This window comes from Chiloscyllium plagiosum, chromosome 18 (genome assembly GCF_004010195.1).
Source record: "Chiloscyllium plagiosum isolate BGI_BamShark_2017 chromosome 18, ASM401019v2, whole genome shotgun sequence".
Taxonomy (NCBI): Eukaryota; Metazoa; Chordata; class Chondrichthyes; order Orectolobiformes; family Hemiscylliidae; genus Chiloscyllium; species Chiloscyllium plagiosum.
Window position 1 is genome coordinate 11,049,336 of NC_057727.1, and position 26,388 is coordinate 11,075,723.

At 41.0% G+C, this 26,388-nt stretch overlaps 2 protein-coding genes across 2 annotated transcripts in view; one reads left to right on the plus strand and one right to left on the minus strand.

Annotated features, from left to right (window-relative positions):
• LOC122559242 (uncharacterized protein C3orf62 homolog) overlaps window positions 1-2,156 on the plus strand; it is a 9,595-nt gene extending 7,439 nt beyond the window's left edge. Inside the window, exon 3 of the mRNA XM_043708623.1 lies at window positions 1,903-2,156. Coding sequence (XP_043564558.1) covers window positions 1,903-2,156 — 254 coding nt within the window. The remainder of the gene's footprint in view (window positions 1-1,902) is intronic.
• Window positions 2,157-2,173: 17 nt separating this feature from the next.
• LOC122558845 (glutathione peroxidase 1-like) lies at window positions 2,174-6,025 on the minus strand. Its single transcript, XM_043707678.1, has 3 exons — window positions 5,571-6,025; window positions 3,963-4,304; window positions 2,174-3,259 (listed from the first exon to the last, which is right to left on the minus strand). The coding sequence occupies exons 1-3, from the start codon at window positions 5,796-5,798 to the stop codon at window positions 3,209-3,211; spliced, it is 621 nt and encodes a 206-aa protein (XP_043563613.1). The 5' UTR covers window positions 5,799-6,025; the 3' UTR covers window positions 2,174-3,208.
• Window positions 6,026-26,388: the final 20,363 nt, after the last annotated feature.

A 26,388-nucleotide genomic window follows, 5' to 3' on the forward strand; every position in this document is an offset into this window, starting at 1 on the left:
AAAAGTTAGGGTGAGAGAGACTTTTTCACGCAGAGGATGGTACGTGTATGGAATGAGCTGCCAGAGGATGTGGTGGAGGCTGGTACAATTGCAACATTTAAAAGGCATTTGGATGGGTATATGAATAGGAAGGGTTTGGAGGGATATGGGCCGGGTGTTGGCAGGTGGGACTAGATTGGGTTGGGATATCTGGTTGGCATGGACGGTTTGGACCGAAGGGTTTGTTTCCATGCTGTACATCTCTATGACTCTATGACTCTAAAACTTCATCCTCCATATATTTAGGTACTAAGTGCAGATTTTTAGTTAAATCCATCAATAGAATCTGAATCATCCTCCAAGATACTACCTCTTCTTTTAAACATTTTGCTGACGAAGTCATATTGTCTGGTTTGTCTTTCTCTTTAAAGTTTAATCTTTCTTAGTTCCATTTCCTGTTCCATTGCTCTTTTCATTTTCTTCTCTTTTACTTCTAAATCAAGACTTCTCATTTCTCTTTCCTTTGTTTTTCATTTCTAACTATATCTTAGTAAATTCGGGCTGTGACTTCTCAATTTCAGGTTACCCTTTTCGAATGTTGGTAATCATTTTCAGCATCTGTTCCTTGTAAAGACCCTGATTTTAAATCTGCTTCCAATTTATCTGTTAACTATCTCAGTTTAGTCTTAGTCAAATATTTCAAATATTTCACTGTTACATCTTCTACTTTCAGGAAACACCTAGCAACATTCAAAGCCATTTTAAAAATACAATCCATGCAAAAAACAATAAACATCACAACACTCCCAGTTAATATCCAGCATTTCCACAAATGCATGTGTTTAAGAGGAATGAAATTTCCCCTTAAATTAATAAAATCCCTACTCGATTTGATTCTGATTGATAGTACCTCTGGACAAATCATATCCTAGAATAAAAGCTGACTTTATGGATTTTTTTTTCAATTTTAGTTAATGTGATGGTCAGACCCTGAAACAGAGTAAACAAAGCAATAGAGAGTTTTTAACAACAGAATTTTAATAATAAAATAAATACAAATCCAGCTATCTAAATATTTAACTGTTAGAAAAATCTTAAAACACAGCACCATTTATAGAAATTCAAATTCAGAGAAGTGACCCTATGTCAAAACTTAAGTTCTACCGAACTGATTCTTCCTCGTTTCCTTCCTGTGAACTGTAGTCTTCTCAAATGAACACCCTCAAAACTGGGAGCTTAAACTTTCTCAGCTTCTGATAATTTGCAAATTTCTAACCAAACTTTCAAGACATGGAAACCACTAATTAAACTTATGCTGATATAACTTATTCCCTGAGCTGATCTGAAAAATGCCCTTCTAGGAGAGAAGCTATTCTTGATTCTAACTCAACTGAGTTTCTTCAAAACTGCCCTAAAACCATTCCACCTTTAGGTTTTCTAAACTCAACTCAATTGTTGATTATTCTCAGCTGAAAACAAATTAATGCACTCAATGTATACTCTGTCATAAACCCAACAGCCCAAACATCATAAAGGCAAAGTATTGTGGAAGGTGGAAATTTGAAATTAAAACAGAAAGAGTCATATATGGGCTCAAAATATTAACTCTGTTTATCTCTCTCCACAGATACTGCCAGACCTGAGTTTCTCTAGCACTTAGTTGTTATTTTAGCATAAATATTGTATTCTGTTAACACTACAGGGATTCATGGATTAAGTCACTGTTCCTGAAGAACTGTTTGACCTTTTTTTAAAAAATAGATCCTTCACAAAAATAACCAACACCTCTGTGCCACTATTTTGAAATTCAAATTTTTAAAATGATTTATATATCTATATCATGTCTTTCGTCACAGTAGGGCAGCTTTGATGACTTGTTTTACTGTTTTTCTCCTGCACTTAACTGATGCCTTGTATTTTAAGAAAGCACCAGTATGCGAACACTTGAAGCCTTGGCAGGAAAACTGGAACCTTTCAGTGAATCCTGTCTATCTCCTTCTCAATCGGCTGGGTCCATTTCTGCAGAAGACACTCTAGCCCTATTTTTTGCGGATCCACCATATAGCCCAATAAAGAAAGAGCCACATACTGGAAAATACAGAGTCTCAGATGATGACAACCTGATTAATATTGTCTTGGATTTGGAGGAAGACTACAACTTGGTGAAAAAGTTATGAATCATAAATAACTATAATATAAATATAAAGTAACCAGTTAAGGGGCTTAGCATACCCCAATATTGTACCTGGTCTTGAAGTTAAGAGAACACCCTATTTAAAATTGTCTTCCAGTTAGAATACTTGCTCAGCTTTTTGCAGGAGCACAAACATCTACTGAAAGAACCAAATACATTGAATGACTTTCCAAAGTAAATAATGATAGTGGAAAATGTTGGAGTGAGATTGAAACAAAAGGATTACCATTCTGCTTTTGGCTAATGCTTTGCTTGTTAAAAAAACAAATGAAAAGGTTAAGTACAGCTGCAAATTTGCATTCTGTTTGCATTAAGGATAGAACAGAATACAAAAAATACTTGGTTCTAATTGCTTTATGAAATATAAGCCTTGACCCATACCTTATGTAGAGATGGTTTCTCATTGATAATTAATACCTCTGAAATAAATCTAGGTATGTCACAAGTTATTCAGCAACTCACTACTATTTCGCTTAATTTGTTGGCAGCTCAATGAGAGATGAGAAGTTTAAATTTTTAAGTAATCCAAGCTTAGTATGACAGTGAACACACACCTATTTTTAAAAACACTGACAAATGTATTAATTGCACTATATATTAAATGTCACATAATATGTTCCAGAGAAGACTGTAAATATGTATACATTTCCATATGCCGAATGAATAGTTTTGTGAATAAACAATATTGGTTAAACATGCAGGATCATATGATAAGTTATTTCCCAAGTGCTAGATTATTTCCTAACCAGTAAACAAACATTTATCCTTTCAATAAACATAAAACATAACAAGAATTCACAGTAATGCAAGAAAAAAAGCATAATTTTGTGTCAAAGTAACCAATGCCAGGGTAGTTCTGTTTTTATCAGAACAGTTTTATTTAAAGAGAGCCCTTTCCGCTGGTTATGGTGTAACATGTTAGTCTTTTACAAGATTCAAGTGCTCTTTGGTTAACCTTTCAAAAAGCACCATCATATAGTAAAATGCTTAACATTACAGATGTTTGCTTCACAAGAATCAGTGCAGGGTCCTCTTTTAAGTATATGGAGAACATCTACGTCTTTTTCGTTTGCCAGCAGCACATTTCTAAAACAAGGAAAAGATTTATTAGGATACCATGAAAACAATGTAGAGGATCCATTGGCAGGATTTTATAGATCCTATCTGTAAATTTCCCGAATGACTCTTCCTTCTGTCCCCAGTGTGTCCTCAATTTAACAGGAAATGGACACAGTTGCTGCAATTGAGACCCTCAAGCAGTCAACTCCTCGCTAATGCTGAAGTATTGGGAGAAGTTTAGGAGCAAAGATAGAAGGGGGGCGGCACGGTGGCACAGTGGTTAGCACTGCTGCCTCACAGCGCCTGAGACCTGGGTTCAATTCCTGCCTCAGGCGACTGACTGTGTGGAGTTTGCACGTTCTCCCCGTGTCTGCGTGGGTTTCCTCCGGGTGCTCCGGTTTCCTCCCACAGTCCAAAGATGTGCAGGGTCAGGTGAATTGGCCATACTAAATTGCCCGTAGTGTTAGGTAAGGGATAAATGTAGGGGTATGGGTGGGTTTTGCTTCGGCGGGTCGGTGTGGACTTGTTGGGCCGAAGGGCCTGTGTGATTGAAAAAAAATTTGCCCCTGTATCCTATGCGATAATTTTATGACAGTATGACTTTACATTTTATAACTGAGCTCTTGAATATACCAAATGACCATCCTAGCCCAACATTAGCAAACTGTCACAATTTAATATCATAGGATAGTACATTTTTTTACACTTTAAAAGTTCTCTAATTTTAGACCTTTTGCATTAGAATTTTGATGTCTTCTGCGATGTCGGTGATTACAAAACGTTTACTGTAGCGCTTGAAGGGTTCTCCATCTGCCCCGATGAGAAATTTCTCAAAGTTCCAGGAGATGTCATTCCGAAAGACTGGGCTCCAGACAATGAACTTGGGATCAGTCATTAAGATGTTTGGTTCATCACGAGGTTCAGGCAACCTCTCCTTTAAAAAAGTGAAGATTGGATTTGCATTGACTCCGTTTACAAGGGTCTTTTCAGTTATTAAGAAATTTGGCTCATAACCATTGCCTGGGCGAACATATTTCAAGGCATTGAGGATCTCACTATTATCGTTGTTCTCCTGCAAAACCATTGATAAAACAATGTCAACTGCAAAAATAATACTTGGCGCATCATTTACTGGATTATTTGACAATTGTGCAGATGTTCAAACATAATTGAAGCATTTTGACAAAGCATTGGTACATTTAATTTTTAGCAAGTTTTATTTTGCAACAATCCCCTGGTTAATTCCAATATCCATTCAAAGGATGGTTTGTTGCTATGCATGTTCCTCAGAAGTTGGAGTATTTTTAATCAACCTATTCACATGTCTGAGAAGGTGGGCCTTGAAACTAGACCTCCTAGCCCAAAGGGAGAGTCTACCACTGCATTATAAGAACTCTATGAAAGTTAAATCTCACATTGCAGTGTCGGAGACTGGGTTTATTGATATTTTTAATTAATCTGCCCCAGATACGATTCATAACACGTTAATATCATGTCTGCTAGGTAAAAACTAGGACTGCAGATGCTGGAAACCAGAGTCTAGATTAGAGAAGTGCTGGAAAAGCACAGCAGGTCAGGCAGCATCCGAGGAGCAGGAAAATCGACGTTGCGGGCAAAAGCCCTTCATCAGGAATCCTCAAGGGTGGAGATTCCACCGCTGCACCACAGAAGCCTGTCGAAAACCTAAGAACGGGGGAGGGAGCATTGAGTTCTACAGAAGCGAAAACCCGATTTTCAATCATTTGTAAGTCTCGAATGCAATTAACTATACGTAACAGACTTGACCACGCGCAATAAAGTTGTACAAAGATACCACGCTTTCCTGAAAATTTTGACTCTTTCCCATCGCTGTGCCATCCACAGCTGCGCGAAGAGAAGATAACTACATTCCTATTGCACGCTTTGGGATAGAATGGGAAACGCTGTCTTCCTACTTTGCACTTTTGAAACAAATGACAAACATACTTTCATCGATGCCGAGCAAGATTTATACAAAATTAAACACAAGAATACGATAAATGCAATTTCAGCATGAAAGTAAACTCTTAAAAATAGAACAGCCGCCAAGATAAAATACACAAGTTGGATCCTACTTCTAACGCACAGAATCGAAAACGAATGTAATTAGCAAACAGAATGGTAAAACTTAATTTAGCTTTAAACTGTTTAAACTTTGTGTAATAGGGACTACAACGGCTTTATGATTAAGGCTTATTCAACAACAAAAAAGGTTAGGTTTTCACAAGAGAACAAAAATGAATTAATACGCGGGGCCGGGAAAGGCTAGGGCAAAAGACATTTTAAAAAATAATGGGCCCCAGTGAAAAACTAAACGTACTTGGTATCCGAATTGGTTGCAGGGAAAACCGATCACCACAAACCCCTGATTGCCGAAACATTTCTGGAGCTCGTTCAAGTGGTGGTAATCCCTGCTAGTCGTGCTTCAAAGGGAGGCAACGTTTACGATCAACACCACCTTCCCTTGGAGTTTGGAGAAGTGTAGGATATCGCCGTTGAGAAGCTTGGCGGAAAACCCATAAAATCTCTTTTCACAGACAGCCGCCATCTCCTAAACTCTTTATTCCCGAAGATCCTCGTTGAACACTAGCCAGGTACTAGCCTCAATGTATCCAATCAAAACTTTCACCCAACAGTCCTTCTGCAGAGCAGAGTGTTGTGAAAATGTATTCCCAGCTCGAGATAAATGAAACTAAAATGGGTAAACGTTGGTAAATATCTGTGTCTGGTAGGTTTTTTTTGTAATTGTTGTACCAGCAAGTGACAAAATACGTCAAAGCGGTATTCAGGAAATTGACACATCAATTGTTTGCGTAGACAGTTTCATTACTAGACTTAAATATCCTACTGGATATAGATGTAGAGGAAACCCCTGATAACTTGTGGCTGATGTTGTTTCAGGAGAATTTTCGAGTGAAATGTTCAGTCCCATACATTCAGACTGTCATTGAGTTGCCTCAGCCGGCCAGGCCAAATAACAGACAAAGGTAGATAGTGGCTATGTATTTGGAGGAGCCATGGTCCAGAATACAGATCGAACTTCACAATAGAAGCTGCGTGAAAAAAATGTATAAAATTCAGTGAATAAATAAGTGGAATAAAACGCTAGCGTAATGATACCCAAGTAACTAATGGATAGTCGTTTTAAAAAGAATGTCTTTTAGAGAAATGAAGCTGCTGTCCTTACCTAGTTTGGTTCCAGACTCAGAGTAATGTGGCTCACCACTTCACAATCCCCCACAATCAACCAAGGACATGCAAATCCTGGACTTACTCCACCACCAAATCCAAGCCACCTGACACCCGGAGGAAGAACACCTCATCTTCTGCCTTGGAACCTTCCAACCCCACATAGACTTCACTAGTTTTCTCATCTCCTCTGGGAGAAAGTGAGGTCTGCAGATGCTGGAGATCAAAGTTGAAACTTTATTGCTGGAACAGCACAGCAGGTCAGGCAGCATCCAGGGAACAGGAGATTCGACGTTTCGGGCACAGGCCCTTCACGTCGAATCTCCTGTTCCCTGGATGCTGCCTGACCTGCTGTGCTGTTCCAGCAATAAAGTTTCAACTTCTCATCTCCTCTGCCCTCACCTCATCCCAGATCCAACCCTCCAACTCAGCACAGCCCTACTTGTCCATCTTCCGTCTCACCTATACATTCCACCCTCCCTGCCGACCTATCACCATCACCCCACCATCTGCATCTACCTATCACCTTCCCAGCCACCTCACCCCTACTCCCACCCTCCAAATTATCTCAGCACCCTTCCCTCACCCCCACATTCCTGATAAAGGGTGTAATGTCCATTGTTCTGCTCCTTGGATGCTGCCTGACCTGCTGTGCTTTTCCAGCGCCACACTTTTCGACTCTGATCTCCAACATCTGCAGTCCTCACTTTCTCCTCACCTTGAGAAATGGCCTAGCAGACCACTTTGATCGAAATAAAGGGCAAAAAATTTGAGCCCACATCCTGTAAATGAATAAAACAAACTAGTACATTGCCATGTATAGGAACCTTTGGAATGGTCCAAGCAAATGAAAAAATATGACTAAGTTAACTATAACTGTAACTTTGCCAAACCAACTCAGCATTCCATTATTAATTTTGCAAGTCACCTTGTATCCTGCTTCAAGTGCACTGATGCTTTCTCTCCAAAGATAGCTGGGCATAGACAAGAAGACAGAAAATCAGAACACAAAGCAACATCATCTAACTATCCCTCCTTACCCCACCCTCACCCACCCACATACGCCCCCCACACATACACACACATGAACATGCATACATCAATCAGTAACATGTATTTTACCAGCCCTGAGATTACGAATTGCTGTTTAGTCAGGCCTAGGAGCCATTCCATAAAAAGTCCCATCAACTAATCCACCTGCCTCTGTACTGGCTAACCATAAATTAACAGAAGCAGGGTAAAATGCAGTCTTTTTAATAGACTGTACAGGAATTGCTATTCCTTGTACTCTAAATTGAGTTTAGTATAGTCTTCTTGGGCCACAGAAATCACATGTTACCTAGAATACCATAAGGATGTTTTAAAAGCCTATTGCACAACAGAGCAAAGGGAAAAAGTGGAATTAAACTAGCCAGGATTGAAAAGCACATTATGACTTTTACAAGTACGTAAAAATGATAGTTACTAAAGTAAACATGAATCCATTACAGGCAGTGTGAGCTATTGGAGAACAGCAGAAACATTTTTCATCGATGTTCACAGTGGATGACACAAATTGTATACAAGAAACAGGGTGTAAGCAAGTGGCTAATCAGTGTGAGGACTGTATAGTAATTAATATCAGGAGAGCAAAATTTTGGAGAAACCTAAGGAACTAAAAGCCAGCAAGTCCCCAGGTCTGATGGCCCTCATCCAAATGTTCTAAAAGAGGTACTGCAGAGATAGTGTATGCCTTGGTTATGATTTTGCATAATCGCTGAGCTTCTAGAATGGCCTTGACATCTTGAAAGTAAGCAAATATAATAAAGGAGGCAGAGAGAGAGGGAACAACATTCAAGTTGACATAATTCATCAGGAAAACGATGGATTCTATTTGTAATAAAGTCTTAACAATGCACTTAGAAAATCATAGTATGATCAGACAAAGTCAACCCGGTTTCACAAAAAGGAACTCATGTTTGACAAATTAATTAGAAGTTTTTGAGACTGTCATTAGTAAGGGAGATGAAAGGCATTTTTAAGGATTTATAAAAGACACTCATTAAAGTCACACAAAAAGGATGATAAGGTGTCATGGAGTTGGAGGTAATATATTTTCTCGATGGAGAATTGAATTGAATTTAATTTATTGTCACGTACACCAAGGCACAGTGAAAAGCTTTGTCCTGCGAGCAATACAGGCAGATCACATAGTTAAGTAGCATAGATAAGTAAATAATAGGTAAACAGTGGCAAAAACAAAAACACAGGTACAGGCAAGTGTTAAGAGTTTGTGAGTCTATTCAGTATTCTAACAACAGTAGGGTAGAAACTGTTACGAACCCAGCTGGTGCGTGTGTTCAGGCTTCTGTACCTCTCCCTGATGGTAAAGGATGTAGAAAAGCATTGCCAGGTTGGGGTGGATCTTTGAGAATGCTGGCGGCCTTTCCTTCACAGCCGGCCTGGTAGATGGATTCTACAGATGGGAGGTTGGCCTTTGTGAATGTCCAGGCCGAGTTCACCACTCTCTAACCATCTCCGATCTTGAATGGTAGGGAGCCATACCAGGTAGTGATACATCCAGACAGAATGCTCTCGATGGCACACCTATAAAATTTGGCAAGGGTATTTGCCGTCATGCAAAATTTCTTCAGCTGCCTGAGGAAGAAGAGACATTATTGGGCCTTTGTAACCAGTGCGTACACATGAAGAGTCCAAGAAAGCTTGTTGTGGCTGACTACTCCCAGGAGCTTGACACTCTGCACTTGTTCCACGTCTGTGCTATTAATGTGTAGGGGGGCATGAGTAACATCCTGCCAAAAGTCAATAATGAGTTCCTTGGTTTTGCTGGCATTGAGAGCTAGGTTGTTCTCAGTGCACCATTTTTCCAGGTCTTCCACCTCCCGTCTGTAGTCTGTTTTGTCACCATCTGAGATTCGACCAACTATGGTGGTGTCATCAGCGAACTTGTAAATGGCATTAGTCTGGTATTTGGTGACGTAGTCATGGGTATATAGTGAGTACAATAGGGGGCTGATTAGGCACCCCGGGGGGGGGGGGGCTTCAGTGTTGAGTGTTAGTGCGGGTGAAATATTCTCCCCAATCTTCACAGATCACCGAGTTTAGTAATCAGTCTGAGGGGATAATATTGTTGAAGGCTGAACTGTAGTCAATGAGTCGGATTCTTACATAGCTGTTCTTGGTGTCAAGGTGAGTGAAGGGGACCAGTGATATGGCATCTGATGTGGATCTGTTGGTCTGATAGGCAAGTTGGAATGGGTCTAGAGTAGTGGGGAGGCTGGAGTTGATTAATGCCATGACCAGCTTATGGACAGCAAGGAAAGAGGTAGAAAGATGATAGCTGGACTAAAGGTTATGATTGCAAATGATGACTGGAAAATATTTAAATAAAGTTGACAAGCTGTGATTGGTGGAGGCCACAGAAACCATTGTAGGACTTCAGCTATTTATAATCTATTCTAATAATTTAGACAAAGAAGCCAAGAAATCTCAAAGTTGTAATAAACTAAGCCTGTAATAAACTAAGATTACCTTTTCTGACATGGAGTACTGTCTCTGATACTTGTTTTACTTCTTTGGAGAAGTACCCATTAGCCTCTGTATTATGAATTCACCTTAAATACTTTTTTAATGTTTGAAGCTGTAAGCAGATACTCACTTGTCAAAATGGCCTTCAGATTTTCAAAAGTAGTTCTGAATTTCTCAGTCCGTACTATCTTTGCTTTTTTTCTGTATTTGATCTGTCAGTGAAATCACTACTGTGCTGAAGTTTGGGCCAAACATTAAGTAGAACCTACACATTCCCAAGAACCTCATGATTTCCTGTTTTATTGTGGGAATGTGGAACTGTGTTCTGCTTCTACATTTGCAGCCCTATGTAGTACTCATCCTTGAAAGGTTTTTGCCCGAAACGTCAATTTTTCTGCTCCTCAAATGCTGCCTGACCTGCTGTGTTTTTCCAGCACCGCTCTAATCTTGACTCTAATCTCAAGCATCTGCAGTACCCACCTTTGCCTTGTATTCATCCTTGACCGAGGTAGGTTAGGTTAGCCTTAACAAACTCACTCTTTGCAAGACTGACCACTAGGTCTGTACTCTCTGGAAGCCAATTGCTCTAAGTATGTTTCCCCAGTGTCACTGAACTCTAGAACATCATTTGGACACACTACAATTAGATAAGTCTGCATTACTTACCTTTGAAAAGGGCATTTCAGTGTCTGAATGCCATATCTCAACACTGGTATAATCTGTCTGCTGTTTCAAGATTTTCTTCTTGTGGGCAGTCATGAATAAATCTCTTGGGAGGCTGCTTTACCAATCACTGCGATCCTCCAGCTGGAATATCAGGTTGGAATTGGCTCTGGTAATTGCATTAACTTTTTAGTAGCCAATATAAAGCCTTGTGGAGCCATCTGGCTTGGGAACCTATTTCCAATGGCTTTTATTAGTTTGTGCTCCAGCATTTACTAAATGTCCTCCTAAATATGGGTCAGCTTTTGTGGGTTTAGCTGATAGGGATGGTGCCTCATGGAGGGACCTCTCCCACATTCTTATCATTACCACTCTGGTGTTGCAGTCTGGCTCATCTCTGCATGTGCAGTATGTAAGTCTGCTCATTAGGTCTTCTCGCTATTAGATTGTGTCACATCAATATTCTAGACAGCAAAGATTTAAAAATTGTAATCTGAGAAGCAGCAGTGAAGTTGTATTGTCTACTGTGATAGAATCTACTTCCACACTTTTTCCAGATTTCCAGAAATGGGGGTCTGTGGAGTCCCAAACACATATCACTCACTTTTTACCATTTTGAAAACTATGAATTGCTGGACGGATGCAAAAATCAATTTGGCCCATTTCCATCAACCTGTCAATGAATTACTAAATCAGCATTGGACAGAAATCAAGGCTGAGTAATGTTTCTAGCCTGTGTGACCCCTTACCACACAATCTTACCTGTGTCATACATTTGCAGCTCTGGACATTGTTAGCTGAGGACTGACAGTTTCTCATTGTGCATGTAAAGGGCTGAAACTGAGGAAAATCGTACTTCCTGTTTTTTTTAAACAGTTCTCTGCTGACCTCTGCTGAAGAATGAGTGATTTGTAGTGTGGGACAATGTGAGAATTAGGCAGAAGTGGGTACTGCAGATGCTGGAGATGAGAGTCAAGGTTAGAATGGTGCTGGAAAAACACAGCAGGTCAGGCAACATCCGAGGAGCAGGAAAATCAACGTTTCAGGCAAAAGCCCTTCATCAGGAATACAGAAGAGTTAGTTAGAAGCAGTTCTGTTGAGGTTTTCCAGCAATTTCTATTTTTGTTTCTAATTTCAGCATCCATTTGTTTCTAATTTCAGCATGGGCTATTGAAGTAGGACTCTTTTTTTGTTTAGAAGAATTAGCTGTGATAGCATATGTGGAGAGGAAAGCAGAGTTAACAGTCTTGAATTCAAAATGTTAACTCTATTTTCTTCCCACCGATGCTGCCAAAGCTGCTGAGTTTGACCTGCTGACTTTAAAATCTTCAGCATGTGCAGTTCTTAGTTTTGCTTTAATTAGTTTTATAAAAGACTTCCTCAACTTAATTGATGGTCAATCATTCTACAATTACATCAGTGACTATAATGAGATGGTGATATATATGATGCTGTAACAGTGATATCAGGAGACATGGCAGAGTCTAAGAAGAGAGAAGGAGCAGTTTGTATCAGTGAGATGTTTTATCTTGACAGGAAAATGTATTATTGTGTAAATAAAAGGTATTTGCAGGAATCGACTCGAGTCCAGCCTTAGACACTTTCAGGAAGAGGATAACCTTCCTAATACAGAATAGATGACAATTTGCCAAAGGAGACTTTCAACCATTATTCAATAGTGGAACCAAACCACAAACCAGTGACTACACTTCAGAAGTATTTCATTATTTGGGCATCAAGGTTGTGAAAAGTGCTATACAAATACTTTTTTTTGCTATGTAAACAATCATAGGAGGAATTATAACTGGAAGAAGGTACGGAAGTTGACCACACATAGCTTGAATGAACACCTCCAACTGAGCAGAGGAGAATGTTGGGTTCACAGCGATCACTATAACACTGAGCACCTTCCAAGAAGTAATGTGTAGCTTATCTGAGTACGACTGCCAAAATGATTTATGTGCCATTGCTCTCTTCCGACTAGGAACAGCAACAAGAATTCTGAAGCACATTGCTCCTGGTGACAATGATTGAGAGGTGAATATTGGTCAGGAAAACTTCTTGTTCGTCTTTAAATAGTCCAACTTGACCCAAAATACAAACCTCAGTCTTATATCTTACCTGAAAAGCAACACTCCAGCAAGACCTCTCACCCCCCGCAATCTTATTAAAAAAAGTTGTTAAATAAAATTAACTCACTCTACAATTAACAACTCACTATTTATTTATCTAACTCCAGTAGTGACAAATTAACATAACAACTAACAAACTGAACAATCCCTCTCACTACCCCTTCCTGAATAAAACAAGATTCTATTGGTATGCTGTTTCAATAACACAAGTCCCACATATAAATCTAGATAAAAGAAAATAATAAATTAAAACTTAAGTCTCAAAGTTCACACAGAATGGATCCTCTTGAATTTTCTGTATGTTTTACAATCATCTTCCTGTTTCTAAAATGTTTTGTCAGTTGTTTTCTGGTGTCAAGAACATTTGCTGAATGTGTCATGTACCCTTATAGATAGGTAGTTCCTTTTTAGAGAGCATAGATATTTCTTGTGAGCCCAGTATTTCTTTCTCAGATATTGAATTGGCTCTCCTTCTCTGTCCCATTGCCCCTCTGTTATATTAACCGCATGGCATATCAAATTCTTATATAATTGGTTTCAGGTTGTCAACACCATCACATTTGAATTTAATTGGTCCTTAGTCTCCAAGTGCTTTTTTAAAAATTGGCTGAATTTAAATTGTTGTCTGGGTAGAAATGCTGCTAACTGAATGGCTTTTTGATACATTGTTTCAATGTGAGCACCTCCAGCTACTTACCCACAGACATTCATTTTTAAATCTCTAAGTACCAAAAAGAACACCAGTTTTCAAAGGGATGTTGCAGTGCTTTCTCCTATTTTACAATTTTGCCATTTTTTATACACCAACTTTGTGATAGTAACTACTTGACAACATGATGAAAGATCGGAAGCCAAAAATGTTTAAAATGCTCACCATATCAAACAGCATCTATGGAAAGAAAAGCAATGGTAATATTTCAGAACAGTGACCTTACACGAGAAGTGGAAAATAGTGCAGGTGCAGATATGTTATATTTTAGACAGGTATAGAATGACAGAAGGTGGCAGAAGGAAAGAATAAGAGTGAAAGGGTGGAAAGCAGGAGAAGTAAACTGATTGAGTGGCTTCTTGATGTAAAGTGAAAGAATGTAATGATGGGTCACAAAAGAAAGTAATGGAAGGAGGAGGAAAGGTGCTGAGTCATCAGTGTAAAAGATGAGGTTAATGCTTTTGCAGTTAGATTAGTGGATAATCCATCTTGGTTTCCTCCTGAGATTCTCAATATCATAGATGACATTCTTCAGCAAGTTCCATTTAGTCCACTATACTAAAGGTAGAACTAGCTGTGCCCTTGGTCAAGCTGTTCCATTTAACTGCAACACTAGCATTTACTCAATAATGCATAAAGATCCCCAAGAATATACAGGACAAATCTCATTACAGCCTTGTTCAAAACCTAAACAGTGGAGCTGAATTGGGGAGGTAAGAGAGATTACCCTTGACATCAAGGCTTTATTTGATGGAGTATGGCATCAAGGAGCCCCAGCGAAATTGAAGGTGTTGGAAATAAAGAGGCAGTCTTTCTCCTGGTTTGGCCCATACCTTGTACAAAGAAGGATGGTTGTGGTTCAGAGAGGCAAAGCAATTCAGCCCCAGGAGAACATTGAATGATTTCCTCAGGGTAGTGTTCTTACCAATGATCCTTTTCTCAAAATAAGATCAAAAATGGGAATGTTTGTTGATGATTGTGCAATATTCAGCATCATTCACAAATTCTCAGATACTGAAGCAGGCCATGCTTCCTTGCAGCAACATTAGGACAGCATTCAAGTTTGGGCCAATAAATAACAAGCAGAATTTATGCCACACAAATTTCAGACATTGACTATCTCCAAAAGTGAATTCAACCATCTTCCCATAACGTTCAACAGAATAAACAACATTGAAACCCCCAGCATTAATATCCCACCTTTGGCTAGAAACTTAACTGCACCAACCACATAAATACTGCAGCTACAAGAATTGATCAGAGTCTGGGAATTGGAGTCAGTAACTTACCTCCCAGGCAAAATTTGGTGATAGTGATATGGATTATGAATCAAAAAAACTCCACCCTCCCCCTCTATGTGATGATTGACATTGTTCGAAGGTAATCAGACACTTAACTGAACAGTGTTGGGTTTCTTACTGAATTAAGGCACAAACAAGCTGAAAATAAATCACTGGTCAATTAGGCCAGTTGCTCAGCTTTACTGGTTGTGAAATTGGGAGTGGTTTCAACAGCAAGAGCAAGGTGGTGGCTTTCTTTGAGCCCTCTAAATGCAATGCAATGTCTCTCAATCAGGCAGAAGACCTTTGAAAGAGGAAACTTCTTTCTAAAAAGACATAAGCAAACTCAGCAGGGTTTGGTGGGCGGTATCCCTGGATAACAAGTAACCTGGCTGCCTCTGTTTGCATACCTCTGCTGATTGAACATAGTCCTTAAATAGTGATGGGATTTCCACTCTTTCACCGAACTACATAGATCCCCCAGCTCCAAACATACCTCCATGAAGTGGTGGGAGGATCTTTTGAATTCCACCTATTACTCCCCCAAGGCATGTGTCATGATTATGACCATGTATTCTGCATTCACCTGCTTATGGCACTCAAGAATTTTGACATGATTAAGATCAAGGCATCCCATCCACCATCTTAAATATTTACTCCCTCCACCACTCACACCAAGTATCTACTTTTTACAAGATGCACTGGAGAAACTCCTCAAGATGCTTCTGACAGCATATTCCAAATCTACTATCTATAGTACCTGGAAGGACAAGGGCAGGAAACACACAGTAGCACCAACTGAAAATTCCCTTCCAATTCACATGCTATCCTGACTTGGACTTGTATGCTATTTCTTCAATGACAATGAGTTGTACTTTTGTAATTTCCATCCCTTCAGCTCTATGGGTAATGTTATACCAATTAGAGTGTTCAAGTTCAAGAATGTAGCTCACCATCAAAGGTAATTAGTGATGTAAAATAAATGCTGAGCTTTTCAGTGATGCTTACATCCCAAAAATTATTTTTAAAAAAAAATTGTTGCAAAAATAAATCATAAAATGCATTTTCTGAATTGAAAATTTTACTGCTAATTTTATTTGAGGGATCAGGTTACATCCATTCCAAGTTGAGTTTATATTTAAGTTAGTTTCTGTTAATTGACAAGAAAATCTGATGCAAGGATTTCCCAGCATTCATGCAACATATACAAAAAAGCCCAGACAATACTTGGATAATTCTGCCAATGCTATCACTCACCTAATCTGTTTTTGAATTACTCGCGAATAAAAACCCACAGAGCTGAGTGAAATTAGTAGATTGCTGATTGAATGGAAATTAACCTTGTTTTGACTTTTTTTGACATTGACATGTGCCTGATAAAATTAGGGAATTTTCTATTTGAATGAGTTTAACATGTCATCATAGAAAATATTGCAGTTTGTATTTTAACGTGCAGATTATTAATTTGTTGAGGGCATCATGGGCTAAATCACAACCACAGGTACCACTTTGTCTATAAGAAGTGGATGCAAACCAAACATTTTAAACAAGTTGATTCACTATCATGGCAAGCATCTTGTGATTCATGACTGTGAAGATGCATGTATAGCATGCAGATGCTTACCAAAAGTATTTCTAAGTAATGATCACTCGCAAGTATGAAATATGTAACTATTTAGTTAACTGGTGGGAAATGTTGAAGTGGGCGGCACGGTGGCACAGTGGCACAGTGGTTAGCACTGCCGCCTCACAGCACCTGAGACCCGGGTTCAATTCCCGCCTCAGGCGACTAACTGTGTGGAGTTTGCACGTTCTCCCCGTGTCTGCGTGGGTTTCCTCCGGGTGCTCCGGTTTCCTCCCACAGTCCAAAGATGTGCAGGTCAGGTGAATTGGCCATGCTAAATTGCCCGTAGTGTTAGGTAAGGAGTAAATGTAGGGGTATGGGTGGGTTGCGCTTCGGCGGGTCGGTGTGGACTTGTTGGGCCGAAGGGCCTGTTTCCACACTGTAATGTAATCTAATCTAATACTTCCTCACTGCATGCAGTGTGTGGTTAGGATCTGTAAAGCATTGTCTGAGAATGTTGTGGAGACAGATTCCAACAGGGCCTTCCAAACAAAATTGGATAACTATCTGAAGAGGAAGTATATGCAAGGCTCTGAGAAAAGCAGAGGTGTGGAACTAGGTGAGTCATTCTTACAGAGAGCAGGTATGAAAAGGATGGACCAAATGACCTCTACCTGTAACCATTCTATGATTCTAAGTTTTAATCTTGATCACTTGTTGAAACCCTGCTGCAGAAATTTGAGACACAGTTTTCTCATTTAAGAGGCAAAATGATCCTAGTGGATAACTTATTCTGTGTGTTGCTGAAAGTATGGGCTATTGAAGTAGGACTCTTTTTTTTCTCCAGTTCACTGAACAGGGTCCTGGTGATTCATATTCATCACAGGAGCTATGGTCCATTTTGATGTCCAAGCATCAATGGTCAATCACAGAAAGCGTGGCCAGAAATGAAGGCTGTTCCCCAAGGTAAGTTTGGTGGTAGGGATGCCTTTAATTGTGCAAGAGGTTGACAGTTTGGGACCTGGCCACCTTCCAAATTAAGTCTGGGACAGGGAAGTGACAATTGCAGCACTTAAGTGGGCAATTAATGGCTTGATCCACTGCCACTGGCTGTTGACCTCAGGTTGGTGTATAGCGACAGCAGTTACTGCTTCACCGGTGCGTGCCCAGCTGCCAACCTCTGATTGGCTGCCAGTTCTCAGGGATGGGACATCCACCTCTGGGGTCCTTGAGCCCACGTAAGGCCCTCCATTGCGTAGTCGCGTGCTCAATCAGAGCTTAATTAGATGGTCCTTCTCAAAAAGTGACACAGAGCTCTCATAGTTTTCCAGTCAATAGGTGCGAGCCCCTGTCCTTTTAATCAAATACCTCCATATCTATGTAACAAATGGAACGAGGGCCAGGTGGATCACATTGACTATGACTTGATTGAGGTTGTTAATCTGGGCCATTCAGGGTGCCCTGACTGACAGGGTTAATTACTGACTCTTCCAAAAAAGAACAAACATCCTTTGCCATTTCGTAATGGATTACTGAGCTTTTGTCTCTACTAGTCTACCGTGTAGAACATTGTGAAGGAACTTTGATACCTTTTCTGGATTTGAATTTCATTCATTTGATCCTGACACTTGGGATGACAGACTATTCCAAGCTCGTTTAATAAATATTGGAAAAGATACTGAAGTCTAAAGTGACCAATCTAGATCATGTGTTTCTGCTTAATACATGAAAGCTGAATAATTTCAGTGAAAAATTGCAAATATGTCATCCACCTTAGGTTTCCACTGACCCTGCCAATGTACTATGTTTCAAATCGGTTGGAAAGAATGTTATGACTCATTTAGTGAGATATTTTGTGTGTTGATTCATAGCTATGCAGTTTGTTATGCTCGCAGCTTTATATTTTTAAATACAGGTATTGGTGGTGATCATAATGTGTAGGAATTCAAAGAGGGTGTGGAATGTAATGCTTAGCAGGGAGGAATGGAAGGTGTAGGTTTGGTTGGCCACTGCTCATATTTCCCAATCTGAACTATATCATATGGAGAGGTGCTACTCCAAGCCTGCTAGAAACAAATTGGAAGAAGTGAGAGAGAAAACTAATCAAAATATTGCTACACTTGAGTCACCCTTAGGTAACTGTTTGGTAACTGAGGTGTATAATGACCTGGAAGAATGCAATCAAAAAGGACTCGGGTCAGGCTTCCTAGGTGACTGAAATGGTGGCTAATGATCCTCTGGATGTGATGCTGGTGGGATGGAGGTGAGGACAAGGTCGACTTTTATCACTGTTGTGGGAGGAAGAGAGTGGGAGAGGGCTGAAGTGCGGTAGATGGGTCAGACCTGGTTAAGAGCCCTGTCAATTACGATGCCCCGGAGTCCTCAGTTGAGTAAGAAGGTGGACATTTGGAGTCCCCCTTGTCGATATTGACATCATAACAGGTGGAGGAATTGGGAGAATGGATAGTGTCTTTACAGGAATCAGGGTGTGAAGATGTTTAGTCAAGGTAATTGTGGGGGTCAGTTGGTTTGTAGTGGATATTGGTGGCCAGCCTATCCCCAGAAATGGAAACAGAGATGTCAAGGAAGGGAAGGGACGAGTCAGATATGGACCAGGTGAAAGTGAGAGCAGGGTGGAAATTGGAAGTGAAATTGACAAACTTTTTCAATTCCAGTCGAGAGAGGAAAGCAGCACCGATTATATCATCGATAAACCCAGAGAAAGAGGTGTAGGTGAGGGGCGGAATTATAAACTAGGCTATTGGTAATCACTTAAGCATTATGAAAACCCCTTTTAGTTCACGATTATGTTCTTACCAGTATAATCCAAATATGACTCCAAACCCAAAGCAAGGAGGTTGATTCTTAACTGCCCACAAAATAGCCTCACACGCCAAACACCTATATTAAACCACTATGAAACCTAAAGAATGGAATGAAATGGGACATGTACAAACCATTGAATGACAATGATAAAACTGACCCTGTCAACTCTAATGGCCACTTTACCATTACCATCAAGCCAGGTGCAACACTAAAGATAACTAAAAATAAGGTATCAAACTTGTAAAGCTACAATACAGGACATCTGGCCTGTCAAACAGAATAAGCAGTAAGTGATAGACAGAGCTAAGCAATCCCATAACCATCGGACTATAGCTAAGCTCTGCAGTACTGCTACATCCAGTAGTGAATAGTTATGAACAATTAAACGACCAGTTGGAGGAGGAGGTTCCTCAAATATCCCCATCCTGAATTTCGTAAGAACCCAGCATATCAGGGCAAAGGTGAAGCAATTGCATTCATCTTCAGCTAGAACTGCAAGTGGATGTTTCATCTCAGCCTCCTCCAGGAGATCCCCAGCAGGTGTTAGTATCCAGCCAATTCAATTCACTCCACGTGATTTCAAAGAATGGTTGAAAGCACTAGATATTGCAAAGGCTATAGGTCCTAACAATATTCTGACAATAGTATTGAAAACCTGTGCTCCAGAACTGACTGCGCCAGTATCTACCTAACAATGTAGAAAATTGTCCAGCATGTCCTGTGCCCAAAAAGTAGAACAAATCTAACTTAGCCAACTATCACACTATCAATGAACTCTGTATCACCCACAAAGTGATGGAAAGGATATCATTGACAGTGGACTATCAAGAGGCACCTGCTCACCACTGCACTAAGGAGCTCTATCATAAAAGGTCAGAAGTGTGGATGTTGGTTAATAATTCCACAAGCTTCAGAAGTATTCATTACTTTTCAGATACTGAAGTAACTGCATCTATATTCAGCAAGAATTGGACAAATTCCAGTTTTGGGCTGAAAAGTAGCAAGTAATGCTTTACTACACAAGTGTAAGGCAATGAATCTCTGCAAGTGACAACCTAACTATCACCCCTTGATGTTCATTACCATTCTGAATGTCCTACGATCAAAATTGTTGGAGTCAGCATTGACTAGAAACTGAACTGGACAAGCCATATAAATACCATGACTACAAGAGCATGTCAAAGGCTAGGAATTCTGTAGTGAGCACCTCCTGACACTCTTTAGTCTGTCCACCGCCTACAATGCACAAGCCAGGAGTGTGACAGATGCTTGGGTAAGTGCATCTTCAACTACACTCAAGATGCTGAATATCATCCAGGACAAAGCAGCACATTTGGTTGGCACCCCATCGACCAACTTCAACATTTATTTCCTTCACCACCAGAGCAGCAGTAGTGTGTACACTTAGTAGATACACTGCAGCAACTCATGCAGGTTTATTCCAAAACGCCCTCTAAACCCAAATCACTAATATGTAAAATGACAAGGGCAGTAGATATATGAGGACTCCACCACCTGCAAATCTGACTTGATCCAGACTTGGAAATATGTCGTTGCTCCTTTACAGACACTAAATCAAAATCTTGGATCTCCATCACAACCGGCACTATGGATGTACCTATCCCCAGAGAATGCAGCAGTCCAAGAGGGTGGTCAATGAACGCAAGTGTAGTCAAAAGGTTTGCTTTTTTTTGGCAGTGAAGTTGGGAGGCTTAAATTAAGACAGATCTTTACCTTATGAATCTCCATTCAGCAAGAAAACTCTATCCTCTAATTATAGACATCCAGCACATTCAGATTATTTTCTGATAACTTTATCCATTGTATCAGTTTGATCTTGTCTCGAACATTTTTATAATGACATCATCTGCAGCTTGTGTTCCACCAAATTGCTATTTAGCACGAACGATTAAGTTAGTGTAATCTCTACTTTGTGCTGTGTTCCTTCACATTACTATTTCAGATGAAGAATTACATTCAAACAATTAACCTCCCAATATTAATCTACCTCCAGCACATTTTAGCATTTTCTAGCCATTCTACTGAATTACTACTTTCATCCATTGTTCAGGATTAGCTGAACCCTGAGCCAATCTGGTTTCATGATATTGATTCGGAAGTTTGGAGACACAATTTAGGTGGTGAACAGCAAGTTGCCTTGAGAGTTAATATAAATATCCCTCAAAAAGGTCAATTCAATTTCTACTCATGACAAGCATAGCATAATGACCTACGGGAAGAAGGTGGTGGTGGTTTGTATGTGTCGGGGAGAAAAGTGTTTGTGAATCAATCATTCATAAGTTCAGTCCTATTATCACACAAGTTCTAACACAGAGGAGCTGAAGAAAGATAACCTTCATCATTAAACATAAGATTATTATTCACTAGCTTAGCTTCATTATCTTCTTGGCTCTACATGGGAAGAGAATACGTTATATGCAGATTTTCACGTCAATGTCATTCTCAGTTAAACTTCAAGGAAATATAATTATTTTGAATTACGTAGGCACTATGGATTCAATGACTATTGTTATTATTCTATATGTATATACACACATATATATATAATTAGTTAACCTTTTGTAAATTCTAAAAGGACTTGCTGAACTTGAATTTCTGCTCTCAACTAAAAAAAGAGCATTCTTCTTTGTTTGCTACTGGCCACGGCTAAGGATTTTAATCCACCAACATGCATCTACAGTAGGTAAAAGCATGCCTTTTTAAAACATCTACAGTAGCTCTTCGCTACATACACAAGTCAAGAGCCTGTCTTGCATCTAAAACGTGTTGTAATTTTCTCTGAACCAGTTTGCCTCAAGTATATCATGACCAAAACTAAAAGATTTTATGAAAAAGGTTCTCCCTCCTTTTAGTTACCATAATACATGGTGTACATTATTCCTTAGCCATGATGGTAAATAGTTTTCTGTCCTGAACTCCAAACAATACGTATAAGATTTGGGAACATCTTGTATAAATGTAGCCTACTCATAGTCATAGAGATATACAGCACAGAAACAGATCCTTCGGTCCAACTCGTCCATGCTGACCAGATATCCTCACCTAATCTAGTCCCATTGTCAGCACTTGGCTCATATCCCTCTAAACCCTTCCTATTCATATACCCATCCAGATGCCTTTTACACACACACACACACACACCCACCCACCCACCACCCTCTGCGGAAAAAGTGGTCTCTTAGGTCCTTTTCATATCTTTCCCCTCTCACTCTAAACCTATGCGCTCTAGTTCTGGACTCCCCCACCTCAGGGAAAGGACCTTGTCGGATTACCCTGTCTATGCTCCTCATGATTTTGTAAACCTCTATAAAGGTCACTCCTCAGCCTCCGATGCTCCAGGGAAAACAGCCACAGTGTATTCAGCCTCTCCCTGTAGCTCAAATCCTCCATGACAACATCCTCAAATCCTCCAACCATGACAAGGTAGCTGAGAAAGTGATAGGTGGACGAAGGTGAGGGAGAGGGTGATAGGTCGGGGGGGGGGGGGGGGGGGGGAGCGATGGACAGATCTGGAGGGCAGTGCCAAATTGGAGGCTTGGGACTGAGATAACGTGGGATGGGGAAATGAGGAAGCTATTGAAATCCATATTTATCCCGTGTGGTTGCAGGGTCCCAAGGTGGAATGAGGCGTTCCTCCTCCAGGCGTTGGGTGATAACGGTTTGGTGGTGGAGGAGGCCCAAGACCTGAATGTCCTTGATGGAATGGGAAGGGGAGTTGAAGTGTTCAGCCATGGGGCAGTAGGTGCAGGTGTCCAGAGATGTTCTCTGAAACGATCCGCAAGAAGGCAACTTGTCTCCCCAATTTAGAGGAGACCACATCAGGTGCAACGGATGCAGTAGAGACATTGGTTTATCACCAGGCCTGTTCAGAATATTGTCTCTTAAGAATTAATGTGCACAGAACAAAATCAAAGTTTAATTTAAAAATTTTAAAGCTATGCCCAAATACCTGGATGAATTTGGCCTAGTCTCTATCTTATGATTTAACTACAAAATAATTAGTAAAATTTAAATGAGAATTTAGCATTTAGAAATCAAACCACCAGATAATTAAAATAAAGAAACAGAAGTTGGCTGAGGTTCCTTCCTCCAAGCTCTTTTAAAATAGAGTCATAGAGATGTACAGCATGGAAACAGACCCTTCGGTCCAACCCGTCCATGCCGACCAGATATCCCAACCCGATCTAGTCCCACCTGCCAGCACCCGGCCCATATCTCTCCAAACCCTTCCTATTCATATACCCACCCAAATGCCTCTTAAATGTTGCAATTGCACCAGCCTCCACCCTCATCTCCACACGTACTACCTTCTGCATGGAAAAAGTTGCTCCTTAGGTCTCTTTTATATCTTTCCCCTCTCAGCCTAAACCTATACCCTCTAGTTCTGGACTCCCCAACCCCAGGGAAAAGACTTTGCCTATTTACCCTATCCATGCCCCTCATAATTTTGTAAACCTCTCTAAGGTCACCCCTTAACCTCCGCGCTCCAGGGAAAACAGCCCCAGCCTGTTCAGCCTCTCCCTATAGCTCAAATCCTCCAACCCTGGCAACATCCTTGTAAATCATTTCTGAACCCTTTCAAGTTTCTCAACATCTTTCCGATAGGAAGGAGACCAGAATTGCATGCAGTATTCCAACAGTGGCCTAACCAATGTCCTGTACAGCCGCAACATGACTTCCCAACTCCTGTACTCAGTACTCTGACCAATAAAGGAAAGCATACCAAACGCCTTCTTCACTATCCCATCTACCTGGTACTCCACTTTCAAGGAGCTATGAACCTGCACTTCGAGGTCTCTTTGTTGAGCAACACTCCATAGGACCTTGCCATTAAGTGTATAAGGCCTGCTAAGATTTGCTTTCCCAAAGTGCAGCACCTCGCATTTATCTGAATTAAACGTCATCTGCCACTTCTCAGCCCATTGGTCCATCTGGTCCAGATTCTGTTGTAATCGGAGGTAAACCTCTTCGCTGTCCACTACACCTCCAATTTTGATGTCATCTGCAAACTTACTAACACTACCTCTTATGCTCGCATCCAAATCATTTATGTAAATGACAAAAAGTAGAGGACCCAACAGCAATCCTTGTGGCACTCCAATGAAAATACAATTTTTCTTCATTTTGAATCCACCAGGGTAATGAAACAGCAAGTACCACAAGTCTTGTTATGGTTTTTAAATAAGGTTAAAAACGATGGAGAGGAAGTTTGAATTTCATCGTATCCCTTATCGCCAGAATACCAAATTCACAAAAGCAGTGCTCAAATTGAACAAATTGCAACCTCCAACCGTACCCCAGGTATTTGACTTATAGGACCTGCTGGGGTCAGGATTAGGCTAGTGATCAGGACCAGAGGTGGATGGGTACCAAAAATACCACCAGTAGCCTGGATACCAGTTCCCTGGCTCCATCCTGCCCATTGTTGTGCAGGCAGGCTGGCAGGCATCTCACATATGGCAGGACATTGTTTAAACTCAAATCAACCTCTAATAGCCAATTAAAAAGCTGAGCAGGATTTCAGGCCTTTGGAGTTATGGGAGTCAGGGTTAGCTTGCAAGGGCATGCTAGCTGGCATGAAAAGGTAGTTTTTCCCTTTTGAAATTTTTAAATAATTGGACAGGCCAAGTCTATTCCGAAGTGCTCTATCCCTTACTTTCATTGAAACCTTCTGATTGACTCCAGCTTAAACAACCCATCTTCTGTCTTCAAGTGGACAGTGAGACGACCCGGTGGCCATTAATAAATGGCATTGGGAAAAAGTCACAATGTGAGATAAACTTACAAAGGTGAGAACAGGAGTCACATTTTAGCCTGATCGCGGGGTTCAGAAGCCCATCGGGAAAGTCCTGCCCTATGGAGTATAAATACTCACCCTTCGACGCCAACGGTCATTTTGAGTGCGAGCAGCAGCACAGTGTAAAGGAACCCGGAAGGCTACAGCTAAGGTGAGACAGTTTGTTTTAAAATTACTTACCAGTAGCGGGCAGCGGTGTTTTTCTTCTCTCTTTTCACAGAGCCGGAGCAGCAGGGGGAAGTGACGAAGACCAGAGGGGCAGCCGGGTTTTTCCCTATAAAAGCGCGCAGGAGAAGAACCCGAGGCACTATAGAGGTAGTGCCTCCCACCCTCCCTCCTCCTCTAACCTAATAATAAGACCCGTTGTGGTAAGTAGGTAAGTGCTGCATTTTGCTTGTTCTATTCTTTAGACCCAGATTTTTTTTTTAAAAAAGGTTACTTTTAGAGGGATGGCAGTGAAGGCAGTGCAATGTTCCTCTTGCAACATGTTTGAGGTGAGGGATGCCATGGACGTCCCAGCTGATTACACTTGCAGGAAGTGCACCCATCTCCAGCTCCTCCAAGACCGTGTTAGGGAACTGGAGCTGGAGTTGGATGAACCTAGGATCATTCGGGAGGCAGAGGGGGTCATAGATCGGAGCTTTAGGGAAGTAGTAACTCCAAAGATTGCAGACAGATGTGGGACAGTGAGGGGGACTGGGAGGAAGCAGCCAGTGCAGGGACCCCCTGCAGCCGTTCCCCTCAAGAACAAGTATACCGTTTTGGATACTTGTGGGGGGGGACGACTTACCAGGGGTAAGTAATGGGGCTCAGGCCTCTGGCACGGAGCCTGTCCCTGTTGCTCAGAAGGGAAGGGTGGAGAAGAGCAGAGCAATAGTAATTGTGGACTCGATAGTTCGGGGCACAGATAGACGGTTTTGTGGGGCGAGAGACTCACGTTTGGTATGTTGCCTCCCAGGTACAAGGACACGTGATGTCTCTGATCGTGTTTTCCGGGTCCTTAAAGGGGAGGGGGAGCAGCCCGAAGTCGTGGTCCACATTGGCACCAATGACATAGGTAGGAGGAGGGCTGAGGATGTTAGGCAGGCTTTCAGGGAGCTAGGGTGGAAGCTCAGAGTTAGAATAAACAGAGTTGTTGTCTCTGGTTTGTTACCCGTGCCACGTGATAGAGAGTTAAGGAATAGGGAGAGAGAACAGCTAAATGCGTGGCTACAGGGATTGTGCAGGAGGGAGGGATTCCGGTATTTGGATAACTGGGGTTCTTTCTGGGAAAGATGTTACCTCAATAAACAGGATGGTCTACACTTGAACCTGAGGGGCACCAGTATCCTTGGTGGGAGGTTTGCTAGTGCTCTTGGGGGGGGTTTAAACTAACTCTGCAGGGGCATGGGAACCCAGACTGTAGCTTTAGGGTGCAGAACCTGGAGTG